This window comes from Ictalurus furcatus, chromosome 6 (assembly GCF_023375685.1).
Source record: "Ictalurus furcatus strain D&B chromosome 6, Billie_1.0, whole genome shotgun sequence".
NCBI classification, from domain to species: Eukaryota; Metazoa; Chordata; class Actinopteri; order Siluriformes; family Ictaluridae; genus Ictalurus; species Ictalurus furcatus.
The window spans coordinates 23,097,098-23,113,402 of record NC_071260.1 but is presented as its reverse complement, the minus strand read 5'-3'; the positions used below and the strand labels follow the sequence as shown (position 1 = coordinate 23,113,402).

The 16,305-nt window shown below is 37.2% G+C and overlaps 1 protein-coding gene across 3 annotated transcripts in view; it reads left to right on the top strand.

The window, feature by feature from the left end:
* The window catches only part of cobll1b (cordon-bleu WH2 repeat protein-like 1b), a 41,974-nt gene that overhangs the window by 19,088 nt on the left and 6,581 nt on the right, over positions 1–16,305 (top strand). For all 3 annotated transcript variants that reach the window (XM_053627182.1, XM_053627185.1, XM_053627183.1), the window contains 9 exons: positions 2,904–3,086; positions 7,529–7,736; positions 7,956–8,181; positions 8,337–8,378; positions 8,753–8,850; positions 9,260–9,478; positions 9,770–9,908; positions 15,819–16,077; positions 16,184–16,260. In XM_053627182.1, coding sequence (XP_053483157.1) covers positions 2,904–3,086; positions 7,529–7,736; positions 7,956–8,181; positions 8,337–8,378; positions 8,753–8,850; positions 9,260–9,478; positions 9,770–9,908; positions 15,819–16,077; positions 16,184–16,260 — 1,451 coding nt within the window. The remainder of the gene's footprint in view (positions 1–2,903; positions 3,087–7,528; positions 7,737–7,955; positions 8,182–8,336; positions 8,379–8,752; positions 8,851–9,259; positions 9,479–9,769; positions 9,909–15,818; positions 16,078–16,183; positions 16,261–16,305) is intronic.

Genomic DNA, 16,305 nt, shown 5'->3' with positions numbered 1-16,305 from the left:
TTTTTTATTTGAAACTGTGTTGCCAGGGGCTTCAAATAACAACATTGTAAGTCCCACTTTGGTGTACCTTTAACCCTTAGGGAAAAAAGGGTTCCTCAAAGGAGTTCTTTGCTCCCTAAAAGGGTTCTTCTTAAGAGTTTATTGCAGGGTTCTACATAAAACATTTAAGGGCTACCTACCAACCAGGTAGGGTGAAGACTAGCACATACTTACTCTGCAAAACATTAAGCTAGCCAAACACATCTTTTCAAACTGCTGTTGCAGATGTGTCACAGGGCAGCTTAACACACTCAGAAGGAAGCACTATCTGCCCTCTTCTGCATACATCAGCTAATAGACACCCACAATTGGCTCTTGTCTCTGTGATGGACATGGGAGAGAAAGTATGCCATCCCTCCCATCCAGAGAGCATGGTCAATTTTGCCCAGTGAAGACCATTCAAAAGTGCTTTCTTATGTGTTCTTTATATAATTAATGGTTCTAAGCTCTCTGAAAGAATGCTAGATGGCTAGATTAACATTAATTCCAAGAGTCATAGGATTTAAAGCTAAAACATGTTTGAAGCTAAAACATGTTTGAATTTTCAGGTTTGAGTCTTGATTACCACCATTTTGCGATTGCTAACATGCCTCAAGCTTGTGTCATTTCAACATTGAGCAAATCTGATTGGTGGCATTTACCATGAAAACACCTGTAACTGGTTTCTGTCAGAAAATCTGAATTGATTAAATACTTCTGTGGTGGAAGAGGACACACGTGACTGTTTATCTTAGTTTATAGAGGACAAGGAAGTTCTATTACACAGAAAACTCAACTTGTAATGACAATGGAAGATTGGCATTGCCCATCATACATACGAAGAGGCTTTCAGAGGATGTCATGCATTAGAGGTCAAACCAGTTTGTCTTCTTGCAATCAACACAATGTTAGTTTAATGTGTGTAGCTACTGAAGACATCCATCGTGCTCTATTTATGTGTGTTTGTATACTGAGCTTCTTAAAATAGATCTGTGGAAATAAAGCAGAAGTGCAGCACCGTGAGTCTCGGTGGCTTGAACACAGCAAGTCTTTCAAATCTTTCCTGTCCGAAGGTCGAAATGAAATGTAATGGTCTGCTGATTCACCCTTACAAAAACAAACGTCTGTTTGCGTTGGCTTACTCCTTTTCTCAGCTTTAGTCAAATTAAAGATAATATGAAGCCTAAACATATGCATGTTCCGGGGCGTTTTGTCCCTAGCAGGAGGATATTTACTTCCCAGTTAAGGACTCTACAGGGAGTCCACTAAATCAACTCACAGTCATGTCATTAAAATAATATACAGTGTGCTGGAGTTAAGTATGCTGTGTAGCAGATCAGCAGATGGTTCTGTGGGGTTTGCGTTACAGTATATCTCTGTGCTACATGTCCTGTTGTTCATTGTCATGTTTAGATTATTCAGGCCATTTCTATGAACTTTTCTGGTCCACACTGACAAAGTCTGAAATGTTCAAACTTTAATCTAAATATTACTACAGATTCACAGAGTGTGCTGCAATCCAGTGTTGTGTTCAATCACTAAATCATGCAAAATTGTGTAGTTATATCCAGCACAGTGGCTGGGTTTCTCATCTGTATGGTCTTAAAGAGGTTAGTGTGGATCTTATTTGTTGTGCTTTCATCTTCTGCCTCCCACTTTCCTCCTTCATCTCATTGAATAAATCACTTCATTTGAATGTCTTGTGACTTGTGTGTAAAGTGGATCCAGCCTGCTTCATTAAATAGCTGCTTGCTTTGGGTCTTCAATAAAAGATTACTTACAACCCATTTCACACAGAGTTTAGTCCGATTAGGCTGTTTTCAATGATAACACAAACAGTTCTGTTTCAATTACCATAAAGCTCCACAGAGACAGGAGTCTAGATTTGTGAGATGAGATCTGGGTTTATTGTGTATACCAAGGTGTAATAATGTATAAATAATGTTTATGTTTTCTGGAATTGTATTATTGGGTTGCTAAGAGTCACATGGCTCTTGAAACATACAAAGTAGCCTTTAGTGCTGCCCCAACCAGAAAGGCTTACTAATTTAGGGACTTTACTAATTATTTTATTAGTAGATTAGGGGATGGGCTTAATCCAATCACTAAGGAATGATAGTATTTTATAACGGATAAGCAGTCTACAGCACGAGCACTACATTCTATGAATCAGATCTGAGCTGTACCATATGTTGTCCATGAGTTGGTGTTTGATGTTTCACGTTCACGTGAATTTGACCTCGAAAGGTGGTTTAAACTTCCATACTACTAATATTCAATATGTGTATGTGTACATTTACATTTGCAGTCATATAACATTTAGCTCAGTATTTTGAGGTTAGAAAAATGATGAGTGCTAGCTTTAATTGTATTTCACATGGTTAGCATTGAACTACCATAACAGAATTTGAACAGTTCATCTATGGTCTCTCTTTAAGTTAGTATTCTATTAGAATGATGCTTGGACCCCACAGATACAGCCGCTTGTGGCTGTATTAGAGTATTGAGGTTATATAAAAAAACAGAGTACTGTCTTTAATTGAAGAAGATCACTATTTATTTCTTGAACCAGAATGATCTAAAGATGAAAATATTGTGTTTGAAATGCACTCTTGCTTTCCCCAAATGACAGCTCAGTGGTGGAGTCCAGGCAAGCACTCGATACTTGATTACTATCATTTGCAGGAAGTGGACATTAACAGAGGCCAGATCTCTGCTTAAGTTCAGTTCCAAATGACGTAATAGTTTAAACATACTTAATCATTGCCGCTAGCCAAAACACAAGAAATACTTAAGAAGTGTGTATCTAAATAATCAGATCACTGTCTCCATACTCTCATCTATCTCTGGCCAAAATCACCTCATTTGCACGCTGTCTTTTGTAGGAGGTCATCTAAAAACAAGGCCCCCCTGCCTCCAGCCGTTGTGCATGGTCCATGCGTGTCATCTCATGCCCCTGAATTAACACACACTACCATGGAACAGAAGGAGAATCTGCTGGAGCAAGAGCTGCTACTGACAGTGGTGCTGCCTGAAGGTGTGGAGAAAACCACAATGGTGCATGGAAGGTGAGTCAATCCAACAGTCCTGTATTTTAAGTCAAGTTATTGTTTGTTAACCAGGAGCCCAATGCAACATGTAACACAACACAGCATCTGTACACAGCATGTGAGAAATGTACAAAGTCAGAAACTACAGGATTTCTGCTCAGACATTCTATTAATGCTGTATGGTAGGTGAAGTTCTCAAGGCTAGAATTGAACCCAGACAAGGCAGTAACAGTCAGATTGTGAAACTGTGACTTCATGCCACGTGTCAAGAGATGCAGTAGTGGTGTGGAGCTGCCTAAATTCTGCTTAAGTTCAGGTTCTCGTTACTTGTTTCCTTGTAGCCTCAAATGGTCTGTCGCTGATATAGAGCTTTTTCTGAGGATGAGTGGATGATTTCTGCAGCATAGTTGTTCTACTGCATGATTTTCATTTGCTGCTCAATGTGCACTGTGGCAACAAAACTGTATTTATCTACTAGCCTTGAGTAATACTGATTTTCCCTGCTCATTATTTACCTTTTTTGATCAAATATTCTGATTAATGATTAAGTCAGTAAGATTATGCCAATAAATTATGAACCAATTCAATCTTGAAACAACTTTTTATTTACTCACTTCATACTTCATGGCCTTTTAAACAAAACCTATAATATTTAATAGGTCGAATATACTTATGCACTAAAAATAAACTTAAATATTAACAGCATAGTCTTACTTAAAAACACCTTTGGGTTAAAAGATACACAGCAGATAAAATGATTTTGACTGCCTTGTTATGGAGTAACAGTGATTAAAGTCGAAGAATCCATTGACACAAGTTTCACAATAAGATAGAGGTGTCTTTCTTAATGGACTTTACGCACTGTCAATGACGATTTTGTACAAGTATGCAGTAACTTCAGCCATGATTGTCCTCTGCAGATAGTAATGTCAATGTGCTGTTTTATTTTTATTCCCACAATTATGTTCACAACACATGGGTCCATAATAAGGTTACAGTGCATATTTGATACATTTTAACAAACTAATAACTAATGCAAAAATACCAGAGGAAAAACTGAATTAAAAACAATATACGTACATCAGGATTTCAACAAATGTTAATCCACATTCACAGCTCCATACATTTAAAAATTCAATTGAAATATTAAGTACCTCTTTTGAGTGACCAATGATTAAATTATATATATATATATATATATATATATATATATATATATATATATATATATATATATATATATTATGTATATATTATACATTATACATAATCAATGTTCCATTGATTTCTTCAACTTTCTAGATGTTGAACATTCATGGCAACATACTTACTTCCCCACCTAGCTTCCATAGAGTTATTATTTCACCTAGTGGCTGAAAATTTGAACTGCACAAGCGCTAATAGAGGCCCACTGGGGTTCAGTAGGAATCACAAAGATTTTGCAAATTAACAAATAATCGGAATTAAAGCTAATATATTTACATCAATAAAAGGCAGAGTATAAGTACAATGTACAGAATCACAGGCTGAGTGCCGCAGGAAATCATAGCCATGCCAATATAACAGCATGTATAACAGCATGATTGTGAGTGCAATATCGCTTTTATGCAGCTGTTTTATAAATAAGAAATTAATATTGAGTAACAGACAATATGGCCAAATAATTTTGAAGAACCCACACTCACTGAGATCCTGTTGGCTAGTTGGCTAGCTAGATCACAATGATTTTTACATTCCCGTTAAAGATGCAGCCGGGGGAAATTGGCTTCCCTTCTCCCTTTTCATCTTCATTTGACAAGGTTTCATATTATTTATTTATTATTGCAGATAAGTCAGAAGTTATGTTCATGAGAAATTGTCCACTCATTGTGTAGCTAACTCTACAGTAGGAATGGTTTCAGTGGGACTGTTGTTAAGCTTAGGCAAACTCTGTTGTTACCGTTAGGCTCCGCAAACAGGCGGAGTGATACAAACAGGGAAACATCCCAGTGCAGTTATACTAAATATAAGCACTCGTGCAACACTGCGCATACGATCAAATTAGTGGAAGAGAACAGTTGTATAATGTAAGATGCACTATAAGGCCAAATGTTTGTGGACATCTGACCTTAACATTCATATGTGCTTTTTGAACATCTCATTCCAGATTTAGTCCCACCTTTGCTGTTATGAAGTGTGTGGATAATATCCACAAAGCAGAAATACAATGCCAAATAATGTGGTGTAGTTTCAGGTCTTTTGTGTGTATTTTAAGATGCAGTTGGTCTGGAAATATTTATGAAACCTGGCAACCTGGTTAATGATAGTAGTTTTGTGTTTGTCCTGCACTTTGTGACAATAGTGATGGGAAACACACCTGCTGTATAAAACACAGTTGAACAAAGGTATTCTGTATGAGTGACTGAATATTGTTGACTCTCAGCTGCCTATTATAGAGTTATTCTAAAAATTTGCTAGATAGTTGCCTGTAGCATAAGTCAACTGTTATAATCTCTCAACTTTGATTGCTTTGTAGACTCCAATAGATTAAACCATGGTCTAAGAATACTACAAAAGCCAGGTAGAGAGAAGTCAATATTTTTACTCTGTTAGTATTTTTTCTGGGCAGATTTATTGAAGAGTTTGGTCTTTAGTCTTCACTTCTGAAAACTGAACTTGAGACTTTTTTTTGAACTACCAAAGAATAATTCATTTCACCATCCTAGAGTCAGCATGGAAAACAATCTTGATCACTGTCTGGCTTAATTAAGATGTACAACTTAAAGTCTGCATCTGTGTGGCTACACTGACCTGCACACGTAGCCCCCATGTTTACCTCCAAGTGGTCTGTACTGAAGTTTGGTTTTAAGGACATAAGTGAGATCATTAAGGTCACCAGGCTATTACATCAGTGTTAAAGCAGCTTTTTTGAGTCAGCTGGGTGGTGCTACACAGTGCTGCACTGAGGCTAGGATGGAAAATGAGAATGGTTTTCAAACATCCTGGAGTCAGTGTGATCTTACAATACAGCAATTTATTCATCAAAATTCAGTATCTTATTATGATTTTAAAAAACAAAACAAAAAACTCCAATCTTCTTCAGATCTGCCTTTTAAACGCTCCAGAGTGATAAACCTCCATTTTCAATGTGCAGCTTTCTCCTTTGCCAACTGATAGTGTTGTCTTGGTTCAGTTCTTGGCATTGCAAAGATTGCAGAAAATGAAGTGAGGTGAAAAGCAAAACACTTAAATGGTTTTTATTAAAGCAAATGAACTAGCATGCTGGTGATCTTCCAGGCTCAAACTGAAACCAGGTTCAATTTAAACGGATTAAGTATCGAATTCCTCCCAGTCTTTTCTGCTGGGACGCTAATAGTGTCCCCAACCTTTTCTTTCTCAAGATTTAACTGTAGCTGTATATTTCCAAAAGGCATTCCAGAAGCAGTTGGAAAGCATCATGTAGCTTATTCGGTGTCACCAAAGGATTTTCCACACTCAGTGTGCTCCTGCAGAAACATTCCTTCCTATATATATATATATATATATATATATATATATATATATATATATATATATATATATATACATACATATATATGCTAGCTGCTATATCCTTTAAAATCCCAGCTAGTCATTAAAAAATTTATAGTATATTAAAGTATATATTATTTTAAAGTATATTATGCAGTAACTAGTATGTATTATTTAGTAACCACAGTGAAACTATTAGGAAAGCTCTGTATCTATGAGAGTGAGAAATGTAAGTCTGGGAGTTTAAGGGGTTCAAGAATGTTTCTGAAGCTTCAACCTGAGATAAACAGGACAGTATTTTGGTTAAAACCCAAAGGCTTTATGGCATTTGGTTATTTCTACTGGTATGACATTATTCATGCAAATGAATACACTGGAGTGTGTGCTCAACACTTTAGAGAACACACAAGGTTCTTGTTTTAGTCTCAGATGCACATTGCCTTTATTATGTTATGTTGTGCTTTTATATATTGTTGATTATAGTGGTTGTATTGGCTACATCACCACCCAAACTATATTTTTTACATTTTATTTGAAATTTTGACTCAGGCATACAGTGTGAGACCAGCCAAAGTCATTGTTAGGGAAGGGTGGACTAAGCCTAGCCACAGAATATTAGCTAGTTTCTCCATAGCTATATTCAGTTTCTAGTCTTTTGTCTACAGCTGTACTTGCCATAGACTGATTTATGTCTCTGAGTTTCATGGTGTTGGTCAATGTTTTGCACAGAATTTCAAAAAAATTTATTCCAATACTGATGCTTATTATTAATTAAGATGATAATGTAAGAAATGGCAGTGTCACGACATATCATTTTGAACACCCAGACTTCTGAAAATTTGCCTCCACAACAGCTCCATCCAGTGGAAACAATGTATTTAGAGCAAATATTTATCTTATGAAGTGTCTAAGTGTATGTGTGTAAAAGTCTGATCTGTATGTGTTTATAGTAAGCCCATGATTGACCTACTCGTAATGCTGTGTGCAAAGTACCATCTCAACCCGTCAGGACACACCATTGAGCTAGTCTCCACCAATAAGAACCACATTAAATTCAAGCCAAATGCTCTTATTGGAGCTCTGGAGGCTGAGAAGGTTCTGCTCAAACCCAAAGGTGTGGAGGACAAGAACCTGAAGACTGGACCACAAATGCCAGAGGTAGAGCTCTAATCTTTAATTAGGTCTCTTAAAATGTATCATTTTCCATTCGCAAATCAATTCTACAAACTTGTCAAGGCTCGATTTCATTCCTAATGTCAAGTTTAGACTTTTTGATTTATTCAGTGTCTCATCTCATTTAATGAAAACACCCATAGGCTCTATTTCTCCCTCTCTTTTTATCTCTTTTTTAAATTTGATCACATCTATCTCCCTCAGGCTACTGTGCGTCTGGTAATAAACTATAAAAGGACCCAGAAGACAATTTTGCGAGTGAACCCTAAGCTTGCTCTGCAGGAGCTTCTGCCCGCTATCTGTGAGAAATGTGAATTTGATGTGCAGAGCACCGTCCTTCTGCAGAACATGCACTCACAGGAGCCTTTGGACCTGAACAACTCCCTCAATGACCTCGGCCTCAGGGAGCTCTACGCCAGAGACACACGGGGTAATGACAATAACAAATAATAAAAAAAGGCTTATTAGAAATCCAGCTGGCTCTGGCTGCACAGAAGTGTATTCACTTCCTCAAAGTTATGTCCTCTACAGTAGCTCCCTGACACTGCCATTTTATTAACTCGTCTTTCTGTAATCTCTGAACAGTTATCAGTCCTACAGACTTCCCTTCATCACCAACTCATTCAGGTAACAGTCACTATCAGCTGTAATATAATGTAATTTATGGCTGCATAATATACATACAATCTAATCTTCTATATTCCTGTTATATTGCTGCATATGCAGCATGTCTTACTATATATTAAAACATAATTGAAGCCTTGATGTGACATCGATTAACTGCTTTTGCTTAAAATTATTTGCATTGATTGCATTATGTGAATCTCACAAGGGATCAAATCATGCACAGAAACACTTATCAGTCAACATGCACTAAAATGTAGTAATTTGCAAATATTTTGATAACAATTAACAAATGATGTATTATGCAGTCGTTTTATATCGTTTATAGTCGTTAAACTTATATTTCTAATCCAATTATTAAAAACTTTGTCTAACAGATGTTATTCAACCTGGCAAGGACAAACTTCAGAAAGAAAAAGAAAATAAAGGACTGTTTGGCATGTTCAGAAGAGGAAGTAAGAAGAAACCTGATCAGGTGGGTGCTGATTTAAAAGGGTTTCACATCAGAAGGTGGTAAATTGGTTAACAGTTAAGTGGTTTAAAACATTATTGTTTCTGAATGTTTAGGAATCTACTGAAAGAGAAAGCAGGTTTTCCAAAAATAAATTCACTTACAAAGCTAATTTGTTTGCCATCTGCCATTGCACAGGCAGGTCATAGCTGATGGTGTAAATGTTTGTTTTTGGTGTCCTTTAAACTTTGCATGGACAAGCCCTGAGCTTTTCCATTGGTCAGTGGTCATGCTTGTCCTTGTACCCAAATTCAGACTTTTGCTGGCTAGAGTCTGGTCTCAAGAGTTCCTGCCATTCAGGAGTGTTGGACTGTGATTATCTGCAAGGCTGTGAAAGTCAGGACATTGTTTGCTATTTTGTCTCTTTTTAAAGGCATCAACTGTAAGTGCACCAGCATCTCCAATCAACAGGAAATCAAGACCTATGAGCATGAGTTCTCTCAGCATGCATTCCTCAACGTACGACTCGAACACTATGCCGTCTGACACACCGAAGAAGAGACGGGCCCCTCTACCCCCACACATGAAGCCCACTGACCTCAACCATCAACACAGCAACTCTCAAACAAGCAGTCATCCTGATGGCAACCAGGTACGCAGTACTTATGTTACACTTCTCTTTAGATTTACATTTAACTTTAGAGCAAATCCTGAGCTATTAGTTAATAATAATGCTATTAGTGTGTGTGCTATGGTCTTCAGGTTCACGTTTGTCATTTTCAGAACTTACTTATAGTCATACGTTTATATACTACACACAAAACGGGATTAATTTCATTTAAATACAGACTTAGATAAAATGAACAGACAATTCAAATCATTTCATCTTTTATGGTGAGTGAAAATAGTTCAGTTTGTGGTCTAACTTCTCTGGATTGTGAAGGTCACAGCATCTCTGAGTCGAAGTTCCTCTACCGAGTCGTCTCTGAAGAGGAGTAAGAGGAAGGCCCCACCACCCCCTGCCTCCCCCAGCAGCCTTTCAGTGACCCATGGTGAAAAAACACAGGAAACCATTGTAACAGGTCAGTCTATAGCCTCAGGCAGCTAGTAAACCGTTAGACATTTATTAAAGACGTAAAGGCTTAGGACAGTCTATCAAAAGTCATGTTTCTCCGGCTGTTGCCCTACCCTGGTTGGTGATTTGTAGCAGTGCTGTAAACATCCTTTCAGTCAAAATGGAAATATGGATAATCTGTACAAACATATTTATTTTGTTGTTATATAGTTAATCTTACGTTTGTCATTTAATCAGTTTTTGATGGTAGCTAACTATTCGGTAAGCAGTTTTGAGGTTCTGACTTGGACAGAGATAAACAGCTGTACTTTGCCCTGCATGTAAACGCAGCGACATATAGCAGGGAATGAGATTATTGACAGTGCAGGCTTATAAAGGCTCAATTTTGTGTACATTATGCCTCCTAGTGGTCGATTTGGGAAAGTACAGCTCTTTCAGACTTACTGATATTTCTCTTTTCTAAGTTGATAACTCATCTGCTCTGTTAATGCTTTTCAATAAAGTGTTAGACTTCACTTAATTTCATCACTATAAAGCTGTGGGACTGGAATATAGCTGTAATAGAATAGCTTTTGCACTACAAGTGTCTCCCAAAAGTCTTCAAAAATAGGGGACTATGTTTGCCAGCACCACGTCGGCTATGCCTTTGTCAGTTGTTGTTCGTGGAGGTCCACATCTCAGTTGAAGACTTACAGTCTTTTTGAATTTGTTAATAAGTTTGTGTGATGTGCTTGCCATTTTTCCTGTTAAAGTCCGTCACAGCCTTGCGACAGCTTCCCAATCCAGCCATGAGAATGATTTCAGTATGTTTTTCTTTTGTCAAAAGCGTTCTTAAAGCATTCTGAAAAAATATAAAAAATTTTGGAAGACATTTTGCTAAAAAAATCATGTTAATTTCCCCTGTGTGGAGACTTTTTGGACATCCTGTGGATGTACAGCAACTGGCACAAGCTGAAGAATTACAAAGAGTACTACATGGGCCATGGCATTTCTCCAGTAACACTCTGGCACAGAAATGGCTTGAATGGCTATGTTGAGCTGATCATTTCAGTCAGGTCCCTGTACAGTGGCTGCAGTAGACTTGGTGATGTTAGTTAAAAAATCTCAATTGAACTATAGTGCTGTAGTGAGTGGCCTTGAATAACAGACCGCCCCTTACACTAGAAAAGAAGGTCACTTCAAATCAAGCTCTTAGCACAGCTGACATTTTGAACAGCAGTACCATTCTTTTCACACAGTATCCTTAACTCTTTTCTTTTATTAGTTGTAGAATGGTGTGAGGAGAAAAATGGAATGTTTAAGCAAGACAAAAGAAAATAGTTTGTCATTTCTATCCACAAAGCAAGCTAAAGTATATAATAGATATAAGATTTTAATGACACCTTTTACGTTGTGTACTGTATGAATCTCTTTAGACCTGTGACATTTATTTGAGTTGATTGCAATTATTTAAGCTAAGTAGGGAGTAAAAAAACAACAGTGTGCTGTTATAGTAAAATAAAATAAAAATATGATATGATGTTATTTTCCAATAACAACACCTCCAAAAGTGTTTTATACCCTTGCTACCACAGGCATTTGTCAATGCTAAAATTTATTTATTTACTAAAGAATGACACATTTTATCCGTTTAGTTACAGTTTATTATTAAAATTGTTAAATACACATCTACTAACAGAAAGCGTCACCATATCAGCAATTTCACACGTTTTAATCCGTTTCTGTGGAGTCTCTGTGAATTAGTTGTTACTGTAGTATAATGGAGGATTTGAATGAACACATGAATAGAAACTGCTGTGCTGTTATAGAAATGAACACCCTCTGACCAATCATAATCAAAAATTCAACAGCGCAGTGGTATAATCTCAGTTGATAGATTCAACAGATTTCATTTAAATATATATAGTGGAACATGTCGGCAAACATAAAAGTTCTTAAAATTTCTCCAACAGTTACATAATCAAATTGCTGCACCATTAAATTTTAATTATTGCTCTTGGCCACAGGCTTTAATCTATTAACTATGAAATCTGTACAATTATTTAATCTATGAAATCTATGTTTGTAGTTTGTGATTTAATATATTTTATGGATTAACAGTAATATTTCATGGTATTTAGTGGCAACTCTCTCAGCTCTCCTGCTGAATCTTGTTACACATGGCAAGATTTAATACATTACTTAATAATAGTACATTATGTATTATGAGTTTATGTTTATTGTGTTATTTTACACTCTAAAAACAGCCTGTGTCTGTTTCTACAACTAATCATTTATTATTAGATTCATAATTTTGTATGTAATGAGAGAAAGATGTTGTAGTCACAATTTTTTTCATGACTGTGCTGCTTCCTCTCTTGCTTTAAAAGCAATTATAGTGCTTGACTTTACAGACTGTCCAGAAGGGGGCGAATAACAGACACACGGGTTTTTTTTTCTCCTCTTTGCTTGCTGTTGCTCCTCAACCTCATGTGGTGGCGTCTTCTCCCTTTTCCATTTAATTAGATTGTAATTATAGGTTCATGTCAGTGTCTGTATTTTTTCCCAGAAAGTATCTTTGTCTCGATATTTTTCATGTGTGGATACTTCTCTTTCATTGCGTGTATAGTTTATAAATTATTCTGTGTTTTTACTTGCACAATTATTCCAGTCTTTATCACTCTTTTAGCAATCTTTTAACCTGGTGCTTATTTACTGTTATCTGGAAAGGGTAAAGCCATCACATTTACAGTTATTATCCATCTCTCATCCTCTGCATCAGTCTCAGGGGAAAAAGGAAAAAATAACAATAACCTAGTTGTCTAAGTGTGCACACCCATAAACTAATACTTTGTTGAAGCAGAACCTTTTGATTTTATTACACCACTCAGTCTTTTTGAGTAAGAGTCTATCAGCGTGGCATATCTTGATGTGGCAATATTTTCCCACTCTTTCTTGCAGCAACATTCAAGATCCACCAAATTATAAGGGCATCTCCTGTGCACAGCCCACTTCAGGTCACTGTACACATTTTTGGTTGGATTCAGGTCTGGGCTCTAGCTAGGTCATTCAAAAACTTTAGTTTGGATGTATGGTTTGGGTCAGTGTCATGCTGACAGGTTGAATTCCTTTGCATCTTCAGCTTACTAGCAGATGTTTTGCACTAAAATCAACTGCTATTTGTAGCTATTCATGATCCCCCTCCACAATCCTCCACGATCCCCTTGATAAATGCCCCAGTTCTAGCTGAAGAAAAGCAGCCCTAAAGCATGATTCTGCTTTTCTGGTAATGGTGATTTTTGTGTTAAGTCACAAAATCATAATATTCACGCTTCATTAAATTCATTAAACCTACAATTCCAGGACATACAGATTATTCAAATTACTTCAGTCAAACAACTGTCTCAAATAAATAAGCTTTCAATCACATTATGTTTAGAAAGGTTTTTTTTTATTCTAGCCCAAAAACTCCACAACAGAAACCACCTTTCTATGGGTTCAAATTAAAATCATACAGACCTCCAAAATTGATGTATGTCTAAGTGAAATTGTAAATATAACTGCATAGCCACTTGAGTGTCTGTCTCAGTTATAAACGGTCTGAAGCACCTGAAAAACAGTTCAAGGTGTTGCCACATATTGCTGGCAACAACAACAACAAAAAACATTTATTATTATTATTATTATTATTTTTACAGGTCTCATTATGCTGTTTCAGAATGCATTGTGTAACTCTATATGTTTAACACATTAGACTGTTGTCTTTGTTGGTGATGGCTGGCCAGCGTCATGTTTTTGGTGGCTCCTATGAAAGACTGTACTGTACTATGAGCTTTCACAAGCTGACTACTAATACATTTAGTGTTTAGTAATACAGTTAAATGTGTTTATAATGTGATGACACATACTTGGGTGCTCATCAATATACCCAGATGTACCACAATAGTATGACTTACGTATGAGAAAATCTGCACTCAGTGCTCTCCCGACTTTTAATAAGCCACTATGTTTGTTTGTTTGTTGACAACTGTGTGTCATCTAGAGAGGAATCCTAACAAGAGCTCTCAGTGTAACCATGAATATTTTACTTTTCAAAATGTCTTGAATACCCAGGGCCCCAGTGCCAAAAAGCTCTAGTAAAAATGCATTGTTATGCTTAGATGTGATAGCAAGACTTTCAGTAAAAAGTGACTACTAAGGTGAAGTGGGGCCTAGCTGTTAGTGAGTGATTGTGTTCTAATCAGGGATGTGAATCTACAGACAGATCAGCTTGTCATTCATAACCACAAAAAAGCAGCCACTTGAGACAGGAGAAAATCTTTACTGAGTTTGCTTTCTTCTATGTATGTCTTTGAAATGCTATTGCTAAACATTCGTTCTGCAATACAAGGTTTTACCTCTCAAATTTAACTTTTTTGTTTGTATGCTGAATTTTTAATATCCTTTTGCCAGTATATTAGAATTTCATATGTCTTACAGTATTTCAGCAGTAAGTTTTGAAGGCTCAATAATGAAGTGTTGGCAAAGTTTGGAATCGTCTCAGTGTGCTTGTGTCTCCAGCGCTGTCTCGTTTTCCTGCTGACAGCAATAATCAGCTTCACAGAGGAGGAGAGGGAGGCATGGAGAAAGGTTATGAAAAACGGAGGGGGACAGAGTGAAAAAAGAAAGATAGACAAAAAAGGAGATTAAGATATATAGTTATATGATAGAAATGAATAGAAAAAAAGCAAGAGCATGGAAATGAAAAAGAAAAAGAAAAAAGTCAATTAGAGAGTTAGAAAGAAAGGAAAAAATGAAAGTAAAGCCCAGTTTTTGATTGCTGCTATCTATTTCCATGGCACTCCACAACTCCAGAAAGAGCGAGAGAGAGATCACAGAGCGCTCTGCAGAGAAAAGCTCTCTCTTTGAATACTGCTTCTGCACTCCAGTCCCCAGCGACAGCCCTTGAAGTGCTGAATGCAGCGGCTGGCGCAGGGAAGTGAGATGTCTTAATTAAGAGCGATCCACTCACTCTGAAGAACCGTGTGGCACAGCAGCACTCTGGGCTGGCTGCTCCATTCTCAGACTAATTCTACTCCCATCAGCCCATTATGTAAGCTGCTCCTGGACACCGTTGAGGAGCAGAATACGGATCTCTTTATTAACCCATGCAGGCCACTGAGCCTTCTGTGAAAATGAAGCAGATAGAGAATGAGCCAGGCATTATTTGAGACAAAGATCCAAAGTTAATGAACACATTATAACCAATACGTAACCTGGAGTAAAGGCAGCCCTTGTCTCAGTTTCAAGTGAAAGCAGCTTTTCATGCACTTTTAATGATCAGATCAAGTGCCTGGAAGCATAAAGAAGAAACCTAAAGAGGAGTCAAAGCTCAAAAAAAGAAAAAGGCCAAGAGGAGTACTACTTTACAAGTAGCAGTACTTTCACTGGAGGAGACATTAGACACCCACCCATGTTTACTCGCCATGTTTACTCAAACAAAAATCTAATAACTTTTAAATACGCAAGGCTGTGTCTATACCTTGCTCAAAAGAGCCCATTGTGCAAGTGTTCTAATGTTTGTTTTCTCATCACAACCTGCTGTACAGAAGTGAAAATACACAAAAGTATGAAGAACCAATCGGATTGAAACCTACAGTGCAAGGTTCTGAAGCTTGTGGCCAGCTAAGTGTACAAAAGATATCACATGCTCTGTGAGCAGATTATCTGAGGACGTGACTACTTCTTATTATGTTGGATAGTGCAGATTATAAAAGAAACTTGAGCATGGGTTCTTGCTGGAGGTAGTTGTCTTGAGTGAGTTTAATTGGAAGGGTGGTATCAGCTTTTATGTATATAATGCTGCAATTATCTTAACCCAGGTATCTTCAGAACATTTGGATTTAAACATGTCTTAGGGTTTTATTATGTAATAATAATATTTAATGCAATGTTGCAGGGTTGCCAACAACTCCTGAGGAGATCCAAGAAAATCAGGAGTCTTCTATGGTCCCGGACGCCCCGGTTGTCCCTGTAAACTCCAGTCCTGAGAGCTTGAGTCCTCTGCCAGAGCTTCTGGAGAATGACAGCAGCATCAACCTCTCTGTCGACGTCTCTCTGGACTCTCTGGACCCGACTCAGGATTTTGAGATGGAAAGTGTAGCTCCACCTAGGGAGAGCCCACAAGAAGTATCATCTGATCTGACCACAGATGGCAAGTACGACAGTTTTGATGAAAAGAAAATAAGGCTTTATTAAAAACAAAAAATATGATTGGGTTGATGTTTGGGTTTCTAAACCTTTGCATGATTTTTGTCCTGACAGACTAGCTACAGACTCTGAGGTGAAAAGAAATCAGCCAGAGGCTGATTCCGATGCTCGATTACAGTCAACAAACACTGGTGTGATGTGTTTCCATATTCTTTTTTCACTTTTTCTGTTTTTTT